The following is a 12466-nucleotide window of genomic DNA, read 5'->3' as shown; positions in this document are numbered from 1 at the left end:
AATAGGGTTTCATATAGAAAGAATATTTGCATTTTGCACCGAAGCTATTTTGTAAAAGAAAATGAGTGTTGAATTGAATGATATTTGTGTTTTTTATTTTCTTTCAACTAAAATGAAAGAATTTGGACCGAAATTCCACCAGTCAATGACACCTCAGCGGCCACGTGGACAACACTCAACTCATTCGTCAGCTTTGTTTCTTTCGTTTGTTATTGGTTCCTCCAGGGGGATTGCATTTTAAAAGCTGCAGCTTTTTATAAAAAATAAAAAACAAAAATATTTTAATTTTGTTAAATTTTAGTGAATTATATTAAATTTTTATGAATTAGATTTGTAAGTTTAGCTTAATTTTAATTGGGTATTGTAATAAAGTGAAAACATACACAATTATTTTTTTTTTTTTGTTGTTTAAGTATGAAGCAAAAAAAGAAAAGGATTAAATATAGGAAAATTATAAAAATATATATATATAACGTAGGGTAAAATATTTACCATTCCTATAAAAATAAAATATAATAATTTCTGTCTTTTGTCAACTTTTTTATTTTAAGAAAAACTCCATAAATATATGACATATTTGTTGATCTAATTTTAAAAATTTTCTATTTTTTGAAAAGAAAAACTCCATCAAGACATATTTGTTAATATAGTTTTAAAATTTTTCTACTTTTTAAGAAAAGAAACTCCATAAATATATGATATATTTGTTAATATGATTTTAGAATCAAGTGATAAATTGGAGGTATTTTCCGAAAATATTTACAAACTTAAGATATGTTATTATTGTTTTAATATGTATAGAGATATTTTGTTATCATGATAATTTTCAATATTCTTGAAACGAAAGAACCTTGGCAATCCAACTTTTATATATACGAGATCATTTTAGAATTTAGTTTGTAGACATTAGTCGTTGATCAAATTTCCTTCAACATTTGTGGAGTTTGGATTTCTTTTTTGTTTATTGATTTCTATCTAGAAAATTGTTTTGGAAGTTCGACGAAACTAAAAATAATACATGTAAACTTCAATTACGGTAGTTATTATATAAATATAAAATGGAAATTATACAAACCACTTTCAAAAGTTATGGACCAATAAACCTTAGCTTGAGAAAGCAAGACTTTTTATTCCAAACGTTTCTCCATCATTTTGAGTTTTTGTTTTTCTTTTACTTAACCTTTTTAATCCATCATTTTGTTACCTACAACCATCATACAACACATTTTAATAAGTATAAAACGAAAGAATTGAACATGCACAAAATATAAAGTTGTCGTTATAATTTATTTGCATGTTTACAGATAATAGAAACAAACAAATGGATTGTCGGAGTTGGTTGTACAAAAGTGGTTACTAAAGTTGTCAGGGCCCAAAATTGGTTGTCGAAGTTAGTCGCACATAGTTGAGCATATGAAAGTGGTTGTCGGAATTGGTTCTCGAAGTGCGACAAATGTAGTTGTTGATGGAAGTCAAATAATAGAGCATTGAAAACACTAAAAGAAGTAAAGGTGTACATCAGTAGGTAGCGAAAACCAACCACAAAGAAAGTTAAAAATTTATACCATTAGTTGGTTTCTGTTTTTTTAACAATCAAAGCCAGTGTAAAAATAAAAAATATATTATTTGCGTTTGTGGAAGAATCGGAAGCCCTAACTCCTTATCACCGGCTTTGCATCTGCGGAATAATGAAGCTTGTAGTCGTGGTCGGCCGACTTTGGGTTGGTCGAAGAATGGGAAGACGGCCAGTTGCGTGTGGGGTTGTGGATGGAGAGAAAAATTAGGGATTTTATGTGTTTTTTTTAATAAAATTGGGTTTTTTTTTATTTTAATAAATTATATTAAAAAATCATATACCCTATTTATGACACAAAATAACTGTCATGGAAAAAAAAGCATTTTCAAATATTATGACAATGGTTTATCCTCTCCTCTCAATTTATTTTCTTTAGAAATGTCATGGAAAGTCACTTTTCTTGTAGTGATAAAAATTGAAACTAATGAAGTGTGGCCCTAGTGTGTATGTGCGTTTATTTATCTTTAACAATTAAAGTTAATGTAAATGGAAAATAAGAATTGAATCGATGAAATGTGATTTGTGAGTGTTATAAGAACTCAACTCGATTCATGTTTGTGAGCCAAAAATCTCATAAATATGTATTTGTGATTTTCAAATACAGTAAAATAAAACCAATATGCTTACAAATATTTCAAAATTTTCAATCGATAACTTCGGTTATAGACATGGTATAACAAAGATAGGTTATCTTTGTCATGCATGTATATCTACTAATTAAATATTACATTAATTATAATATGCATTTATTTTTAATTATAAATATTCAAGAAATCTTCTAATTTCATTAAGTATAATAAAATAAATAAAAAGATTTATAAAATATAGTAAAATTTTAAATAGCGTAAATGAGAGATATAAATAGAGAGCCTATTAATGACTATTATAATCTTTTATTATTATTATTATTATATTTTTAAATTGATTTATTCTAATATCATCTTTATTGTATTTTTTCAACTCTATGGTGTTATTGAAATAATTATCTCTTGATTTATCATTCTTTTACAAAAACAAACAAAAAATTACAAACGATAAATTAAGTAGAGGGCCCACCAAGCTTTCGTTGTAATTAAAAATACGAACTTTTTACATTACATGAAAAAAAAAACAAGAAATCAAAGTCAAAAACTTATTACACTCGTTTTGCCATAAAATATAAATAGTGTGTCCATTTTTTTCAATTCCCTTGTAATATATTACTTTTTATAGTATTTCAATTATAACGGTAATTGACCTATAAGTTAATATCTTACTGTTTTACTTTTACGATCGACTGAATTAAATACCTATCTTATAAAAATAACAACTAAGTGGATGTATTGGGGTAAGTATTATCCAATACTATAAATATAAGTATAGTTTTTTTTAACCTCTCGATCAGCAGCAGGGAACACCAGTTAAAACATCTTTTTTTGCTATCGTGTTTATTATTTGCTACGATTCTTAGTGTTCAACATTTTTTTGTATTCTTTGTTACTGTTTTTCTTTCTAAACTAAAATAATTTACGTATCAACTCGTTTGAATAAGAGATATTGTTTTATAGACATAAATATCAAATGTCTGCAATTTAAATATTATAGTTTGTTTGTGAATAATTAATATTTGAGATATACTATAGGGACATTTTCATGAAATTATAAAAAATGAAACTATTTAAAAAATATGTAGCAAAATTTATCAAATTCTTATAGCTAACTTAAGTCTTTTTTTTTTTTTTTTGTTATACTTTTTAAATAGTTTTAGTTTGTTGTTGTTGATATCAATTTCCCTGCAAATACATGTATATTTAATAATTAATTAAAAATAATAACAATAATTAATCGTTATTAATCGATTAGACCCTTGTAAAATCCCACGAGTTTGGATTATATTAAAAAGACTCATGTGTCGGGGTTAAATACGAGACATTTTAAAAAATATTTGTAAAATATAACAAAATTTATTAAACTCTATTGTTTATTTGATATAAACAGATTCAATTTTTTTTTTTTTTTTGTTGTTATTTATTACAATTCTCTTTTCAATATTCCTTAAACAGTATTATCGTGGGATTTAAAAGTGAAATCCTCCGAAAGAGACAATAATGTATAGTATAGTTTCAAATTCTATGATAATATATGTGAAAAAGGTGTCAATAAAAATATTTTTTAAGTATTTAGATTCGAGATTTATAGTGTGTTTGGATTACACGAAAATGTTTAATTTAAAAAATAAGTTATTTTGAAAAAAAATTAGAGTGTTCGAGACCTGCTCAAAACTATTTGTAAGTTTAGGTGTAAACAATTTTCACATAGATGAGTTTATTGAAAAACATTTTTTTCGTCAAATCCGCACGAACTTTGATTACTATTTGGTATTTCAAAATACTACCAATTTATTTTTAAATTTAAACTTTAGTATAAAAATGTTGTAATTTGAGTTTTGTACATTTTAATCCAATATGGTTTTCTTTGTTCTTAAAAAAAGAAAGGTTAGTTATCCTATGGAATATCCCAATTTAAAAGTCACGTTTTGTATGTATGATATATGTGTACGACTTTTCTGAACCCACTGGCCCCTTGCTCAGAAACAGCATAGTATTTAGTCGTTTATTTTACTATTATTATCATCTTTAATAATTTTGTAGCTATCTTTTCTTTTAATTTACACACTCTCCAAAAATAATTATTCCCTTTATTTATTTATTTTTAAAATCCCAACAACTGGGATTTTTTTTAGTTCCAAATATGGCAGTTTAGATCCTTTCAAACAATAATATAATAACATGGCAGTTTAGATATTCTGCTTTATTTTCTTATTTACCTTTCTCAATTTCTTTTCTTCAATTTTGAAACTCATTATTCATAAAATTGTAAAAAATGTTAAAAGTGGACAAATTATTTATATATATATATATATTAATTTATATGTATACCTCCTCAGAAAACGCAGTCATTTTCCAAATCACCATTTGAATATAGACCATAAACATTATATTTTTAGGTTAAAGACTATACCGAACTTTATGGTATGTTTTACTTTATACCTTAATCAATTAAATGACTGCCAATTACTAATCCCTAATTTTTATTCTTTTCCTTATTGGACCAGCTAGAGAATTAAATCAAATCAAATTAAAATTAAGAAAAAACCCCTAAAAAGTCTCGAACTAATTAATGTATTTACGTGGAGAGATTATATATATATATAGAAAATCGTGTTTTGAATTAAATTTAGTAGTGAATTTTTAACAAATGTAACGCAATTTGGTTATAAAGTCCAAAAATCGTCGATTCCTCTCCTCCCTGCATGCTTTTCGCTTCGCGCCCTTCTCTCTCTCTCTCTCTCTCTCCTTTGCTTTTTTTTTTTTTTTTTTTCTTTCTTCTTCTTCTTCTTCTCTATCTTACTCAGCTTCAGAACTTCCCGCTTAATCCGTATGAATAGTACAAGTCATTTTCTTCTGATTTCCTCACATTTGGTGTGTTTCGTCCGATTCCCATTCTGTTTTTGCGTACTCTTCGTGTGATTTTTGTGTTTAATTTCAACGTAGTGTGAAGATGGTTGATTATAGTTTACCAGTATCGAAGAGAACGAGGTTGAGACGAGCTATGTGTGGAATGGAGCATTTGGAGCAGAGGAGGAAGAAGAGGAAGAAGAGCAGATCGGATTCCGGCAGTGATAATGTTCGAGGTAAAGCTTTGAGTGGTAAGAGGGTTTATGATTGTGAACATTCTAGTGTTAATCGAACACTGAAGAAGGGTTGTGATGATAGTGATGGGGATAGTTTAGAAGTAATTGATGCTCTAACATTTGGTAAAGAAGGTGGGGATTCGGTAACATTTGTAGGTTCTGAGAGTTCGGGGTTGAAGAATGTTAAAGAATTTTATTCGAAGGGGTTGAAGAAAAGGAATGCTGATTTTATTGATTTGGAGGACGATGTTATTTTGTTAGATGAGGAAGAGGGATTTGAATCTGTGAACTCTATGTGTTCAGTTTCAAAGGGAAAAGAAGGTGTAGAGATATCTCCAGATAAAAGTGTGGGGGGAAGTGATTGTTTGAACTCTAATGGTTGTGAGAGTGGTGGTTATTCATCCCAGACTGAGCCAACGTGTTGTTCGGATGATGCTGTAGATGAGTCCACTGAATTCGCATCCTCAAGTGAAGAGGAGTTTGACGACTCTAGTGATAGAAATTACGAATTAGGAGAATCGGACGGGTTAAATTCAGAGTCCTCTAGTTCAGAAGATGAGAAGAGTCATGGAAGTTACTATGCAGGAATGGGAAATACAAGGGAGAGAAAGGAGAGAAGGAAACAGGAAAATTTGCTTGAAGGTGGATTAAGGAGGAAAGCTTTTGGCTTAGATATATTTGTTGATTTTGACGAGGATGGACATAAGAAAAATGATGAGGTTGGTGAACAGGTTAACTGTATTGCACGAAGAACACGTTCACGGTTTGGTTTTAGGGCTAGGAAAATAAATACCAATCTTGGAACTGTCAGTCAGCCATTCAATGTTGACGAGGAAGAGTCGGATGTTCAGTGTGATGAGAAAGAAGTAGGTTCTTCATCAAGGCATGACAGTGGGGATTCATGTGATAGTGATAGTACTACTGGTGATGAAATTTACAAGCCATGGGGCTGGAGTAGTACTAAAAAGAAAACTCAGTTCAACAATCAAAGTAATGATGATGATTTCTTATCTGAACAAAAAGATGATAGCTTCTTATCTGAAAAAAATGATGATGATACTAACAAGGTCGAGTGTTTTCATGTGGGGAGTAAACTTCGGAATAGTAGAAGCTCACCTGAAACAAATAGACACAATCGGAGCATAGATTTTCAGAAGGTTTTTCCAGAGAATGGCCATGAATTTCATGATATTGTTAGAACAAAAGGCCGCGGTAGGCCGAGAGGTATTGATGTTTTCAATATTCTTATAGATTCCATAATTGCGGACAAAGAACTGCCTTCAGTTGAGTTAGATGTTCCTACAAGTCAATCCTCCCAAATGCCTCTTCCATTGAAGTTTGGATTGATGGAACCATGTCTTCCAGAGAAGTCAGAAGAAGAAAAAGAATTGGACAAACTGTGGGCGGAGCTTGACTTTGCTCTCAGATCCAGCGAGATTGGGCTGGTGGATTGTAATACAGTAAGTCCATTCTGTAGGAATGGATTAAAGCTTGTTCTGTTTTATTATTTACTTTATGAGATCACATGCCTTTGGCACTTCATAATATTATTTTGTTTGTGTGTTATATCTTTGCTTTCTTTTGGAAATTACATTTGTTACTATTTTCATCATTTATGCAGATTGGAAAGGTCTGTATTATTTAAAGTTGTCGATTCGTTCTAAAATTTTCAGCTATTTTAGATCTGAAAGTTTTTCCAATGATGAATTGTCCGTTTGTTAGATTTCCCCCTCGAGCCAGCAAGAGATATAGGTATCTTATAATAAGACACGATTTTCCAGATATTAAAAATTTCTCTGACTATGATTTTTTTTGCCCACGAACCAAAACCTTGGGACACTTCTCGAAAGGATTTTGACCTACTTCTTTATGCTTTTCTCTGAATTTCTCAATTATAGCTGCCTTCTAGAGAATGCATATTTTTTAGCTCAAGATAGACCTGTCTTCTCAAAATCACGTGGAAATGACTGTAACAGTCAACAAAAGAACGGATGTAAATCTGATTTGTGAATATATTACGAAAAGCCACTAAATGCATTGATGTAGTTGCACAAATAGGTTGATAAGTTCTATACTATACAGATATTCCTTCGTCTTTTGCTCTATTTAGGAGTCATATCACTTTATTTGCACTAATGAATACCATTCTCCAAATTTCTGTTACAAATGGTTATTATACATCATGCACTAATTAAAAATTGTAAAGTTAATGATCCATATTGGTTTGCAGGTTGAACACGAAGATGCCTTTCCTTCAAAGCTTGAGCAAGTGGATCTGTGTCTTCGCGGTGATCATCAGCTCATACTTGATGAACAAATTGGACTTAAATGCAGATGCTGTTCATATGTCAAATTGGAAATCAGGAATATTGCACCTTCTTTTGTGAGTCATCTCTCTGTTTATTTATGTACGTAGTTCTGAGAAGTATATTCTTTTTCTGTGTATCACCAATCACGTATATATTTTTTTTCTTTTGTTTTCTTGAGTCTTTTTTTCTGAGTAATCAGTAAATGACTGTATAGCAAACCTAATGTAGTGACCCTGATTTCCTGTCTATTTTTTTTATTTTACTAGTCTGGCTCTTATGATGGGTTGAATGATTACAGCTTCATTTTCAGTGGACGGGAATTCTATGCTATATTTAAAAATGATTTACTTATTCCTTTTTTAACAGAAGAAGAGGTTGCCCATTTGTTATCTTATATAGAAAATTTTAGTTCCTACATCAGAAACCATTAGGAGCAATCTGCTTCAATAAAGTTATTGCTCGATAATGTTCCACGTCTTGCAACGGTTTGTAGCAATTTATGACACGTGCATTATTATAAAGCAGCTGACATAAAATATTTTTCACTATTATTGTCTATTTTAAGGATAATTGGTGTTCATTTAGCAGAAGTCATTTTTTTATAGTTATAATTTTAGTCATAAGGAAGAAGATGTATATTGTATTTAATAAACAATTATATCTTCTTTTATAGCATATCTGATTAAATTAACGTCTTTGCAAATGCTAGTGAATGAGTAGGCATAGACCGTTTTGGATTCCTTGATTTTGATAGATGCTGGATCTGATTTTGCACCTGTGGACAAAAGGACCCGGGTTCAAATCCCCTCGCATTTATTACAATACTTTTCCAAAAAAAAAATTAAAGAATTTTTATTACTAATGTTAACGATAAATCATCATTTCTTTTCTCTTTGATCTGTTTAGTTCTATTTTTTAAAATAATTACTTATTGATGTGAGATAATGTATTGTTCACTTGTTAGTATGTGAGTTGATTTCACAGTACAGGAGTTAAGCACATTGATCTTATCTCTTTCAGGATACAAATCCACATGGAAAGTCAAAGAAGAGGAAATCTGACTCATTTGAGCATGTTAAATACGATGGCCTTGAACAGGATGCTGATTGTGATGCCCATGACGGTTCTGATTCACGATCTCATTTTGGACAAACAGTGTGGGATATCATTCCTGGCATAAGGAATAGCATGTACCCACACCAGCGGGAAGGCTTTGAATTTATTTGGAAAAATATAGCCGGAGGGATATATCTTGATGAGTTAAGAGAGAGTAACGGCTTAAACAATGGGAGTGGATGCATTGTATCACATGCTCCTGGAACAGGAAAAACTCGTCTGACAATTAATTTTCTTCAGACATACATGAAATTAAATCCTACATGTCGGCCTATGATTATTGCACCTAGCAGCATGCTCCTTACCTGGGAAGAGGAGTTTTTGAAGTGGGATGTTGGCATTCCCTTTCATAACCTGAATAAGCGAGATTTCTCTTTCGAGGAGAATATGTCAGCCCTTAAGTTTTTGATGCAAGCTTCTCCATCAGGTCAAAATGTGGACAACATACGGCTTGTAAAACTATTTTCCTGGAAAAAGGAGAAAAGCATCTTGGGAATTAGTTACAGATTGTTTGAAAGATTAGCTGGAGTTCGGAATGATTCTAAATGTGATAAAGTAAGGAATGTCCTTTTGGAGCTCCCTGATCTTGTGGTATTTGATGAAGGGCACATTCCACGCAACGATGATAGTCTTATTTGGATGGCTTTGTCTAAAATTAAGACAGAAAGGCGCATCATCCTCTCTGGAACTCCTTTCCAGAATAATTTTACTGAATTTTCTAATACACTTAGGTTGGTAAGACCAAATTTTGCAAAAGAAAGTAATACTGTAGGTGATGGATGCATGGATAAGAGGCGTGGGCGACCTAAAAATATTACAAGAGGAAAATGGGACCTTTTGATTAGTTCCATTGGCAGAACTTCTGAACTTGAAAGTGCTGAATTGAAAGAAATCAGGGCCTTGATCAATCCATTTGTGCATGTGTATAAGGGCAGCATACTACAAGAGAAACTTCCAGGGTTAAGGAAATCTACAGTTATATTATGGCCAGCAGAGCTGCAGAAGAATTTTCTTGAGAGAGTTCAAGCAAGGAAGAATTCTTTTGAAGTGGAATATGTTGAGTCCTTGATCTCTGTACATCCGTCCCTGATACTGAAAAGTGATAAAGGAGATTGTGAATTTGACAAGGACATGTTAGAGAGATGTAGATTGAATCCTGACCTAGGAGTGAAACTACAGTTTCTCCTGGAAATTATACGTCTGAGTGAAGCTTTGAATGAAAAAGTTTTAGTTTTCAGCCAATATATTGAACCATTGTCCTTTATAGAAGAACATCTTAAGTTTCATTTTAAATGGACTGAAGGGATAGAGTTGTTTCATATGGATGGAAAACGCGAGATAAAGAAACGACAATCATTAATAAATACCTTCAACGATCCAACAAGTGAAGTTAGGGTATTGCTTGCATCTACAAAGGCTTGCTCAGAAGGTATAAACCTTGTTGGGGCTTCAAGGGTAGTTTTACTTGATGTTGTATGGAATCCCTCGGTGGAAAGGCAAGCCATATGTCGGGCATATAGACTTGGTCAGAAAAAGGTTGTTTATGTCTACCATCTCATTACCTCTGGAACAAGGGAAGAAGAGAAATACAGCCGACAAGTGGAAAAAGATCGATTGTCTCAGTTAGTTTTTTCATCTGAACAGAACAGTAATGACGTCAAAGTATCATCCAGAGATCTGGATGACAGAATTTTGGAAGCTGTTCTTCAACATGAAAAGTTTAAAAAGATATTCCAAAAGATAATATACCAATCGAAGGAATCCTGCATGAATGAGAATTTTGGCTTGGCAGACAAGGAGTGAAAATGTCAAGTACTTTTGGAACCTGATTCTCTCCTTCTTGGTTTTGAAGTTCGATGCACTTTTAGAAGTTTTATTGGCAAGAAGACAATTAATGAACGGAAGTACTTTTGGGCTCTGGTACGTCATAATTCTCAATAAATTTTCATACCGATCGTTTTACCTATTTTTACTTGCTTCTTTTCCTACTCTTGAGCTCTTTAGATTTAAGAAATAAATCTTGTACCTATGTTTAACTGGTTGTAGTGCTAGTTTTCGTCTTAAGCTAGTTTGAAGGAAATTGACGACGCGGGGACATTAACTATTGGGTATGTGAAAGGCAATCTGCCAAGTTCATGGATCTATGATTCCTGTGTCTCACCTGCCAAAGATAACCACTAACTACCTCAGCATCTGGTCGTAGTTTCCTACATAAAATCCTCTCAACTGTCAATAACTCAATTCTATATCTCCTCTTACCCCAGACCATTCTTTTCTCACATTTTCTTTTAGCCTCCCTAGATTTTGTATTTTATATTGGAGCAATGCTTGGGTGCATCATGATGCACCATTCTTTTATGTATTCTACTCCCATCATACACATAAAAAATGAATTAATATATTTCAGAAAAGAAGTACGAAGAGAAGTACGAAGAATTTGTTACGTGATTATGATTAGATAATTTGGTAGGATGCAAAAAAAAAAGGGTGCTGCTAGGAGGTACCTATGTGTTTTCCTTTAATATAGAGGGGTCATTTTTTTATCTAAGTAAAACTATGTACTTTTATCAAACTGGCTTAGATCGCTTTCTGCCCCTTTTACCTCAAAACTTTCCTCGTGGAACTAACGGATTACTTGCTTGACCAGAACTTGTTAAAACATTCTATTGACAAACTGTTTTGATTATTTAGCATTCCTTATATCAGCTTTGTATTCTACCATATGCAACTCTGAAAATTTGTCATTTTTGTGTGTCGTAATACAGATCCTTGTGGCCTTGCAACGATACAGCAGTACAGTCGTAAGCATCGCCAACTTGCATATTTCACTTGTCATGGAACCATTAGATGGGGTAAATGCCACCGTTTGCTCTTTCTTTTTTTGGAGTGCATATTTTTTTTTTTTTTGAAGCAGCCATTCAAATATTCTGTGTAAATTCCTTGTTCTTCACACCTGCTCAATGTACAGTGAGGAACTATAGTTTCATTTGGATAACTATAGTTTCATTTGGATAACTATAGTTTTATTTGGATGACTAACCCAAAAAGAAAAGAAAAAAAAAACAGAATCCTGGAAAGTTAACATACAAGTTTAGTTTTGCTTTTGAGAATTTGCAAAAGCTGCTAGGAAAAGAATAGTCAACAAATTTTCTTTGTATAATGTTCTTTTCTCCTTCTTTTCCTTTAATATTAATAATATTTATCAACTTTTTAACAAAATTAGAGATATTTGTGGATGGGGGTTCTATTCTCCTTCCTTTTCTCTAGTGAGCAACCATAAAACATTTGACGAGCACCAAACAACTGAAGAACCCGAAAGAAAAGAATGATCTGTGTGAGGAGGAAAGTGATTGGTGAGAGAAGGATAGGAAACGAGTGAGAGCGAAGAGTGATATTAACCATTTTGCTTGACATCGATGTCAACAAAGGATAAAAAAGTCTTCATTTTAAAATGAGAGGGCAAATCTCTATTCCTTCTCTCCCCTTATCTCATTCGTATAAAAACCCTTGACAAGACGTTGCATATTCCTTTTTACCAACAGAATAATGGAAACCAAATTTCGCATATGCACTGTTTTGTCGAAATTATACTACACGTATTCACAAAATAATTGGAGTGCAATATTTTCTTTTTTGTTCAAACTTCATTTTTAAATTGTCATCGGATGGTTTCTTCTACGAGAGAGATTAACTGTTGATAAAGAAAATAAAAATTTAAGGTTTCGTTATTTGTAGAAGAAACATTGAATTATATCAAATTGGAGATTTAAGAATTCGTAAATTTACGAGATA

At 31.8% G+C, this 12466-nt stretch overlaps 1 protein-coding gene across 1 annotated transcript; it reads left to right on the top strand.

Moving 5' to 3' along the window:
- Positions 1-4928: 4928 nt before the first annotated feature.
- LOC103503486 (SNF2 domain-containing protein CLASSY 4-like) lies at positions 4929-11692 on the top strand. The gene is made up of 4 exons (XM_008467687.3): positions 4929-6709; positions 7480-7632; positions 8579-10594; positions 11440-11692. Exons 1-3 carry the CDS (start codon positions 5117-5119, stop codon positions 10475-10477), a joined length of 3645 nt encoding a protein of 1214 aa, XP_008465909.2. The 5' UTR covers positions 4929-5116; the 3' UTR covers positions 10478-10594; positions 11440-11692.
- The last annotated feature ends 774 nt before the right edge of the window (positions 11693-12466 follow it).

Source organism: Cucumis melo, chromosome 4 (genome assembly GCF_025177605.1).
Source record: "Cucumis melo cultivar AY chromosome 4, USDA_Cmelo_AY_1.0, whole genome shotgun sequence".
NCBI classification, from domain to species: Eukaryota; Viridiplantae; Streptophyta; class Magnoliopsida; order Cucurbitales; family Cucurbitaceae; genus Cucumis; species Cucumis melo.
This window is presented reverse-complemented; position numbering and strand designations above follow the sequence as displayed.

Bases quoted from the DNA above. Each gene is read 5' to 3' on its own strand.
- LOC103503486 (XM_008467687.3), top strand. From the start codon at position 5,117: ATGGTTGATTATAGTTTACCAGTATCGAAGAGAACGAGGTTGAGACGA. The intron at 6,710-7,479 runs GTAAGTCCATTC...ATTGGTTTGCAG, and splicing joins GGCTGGTGGATTGTAATACA to GTTGAACACGAAGATGCCTT. The intron at 7,633-8,578 runs GTGAGTCATCTC...TATCTCTTTCAG, and splicing joins GGAATATTGCACCTTCTTTT to GATACAAATCCACATGGAAA.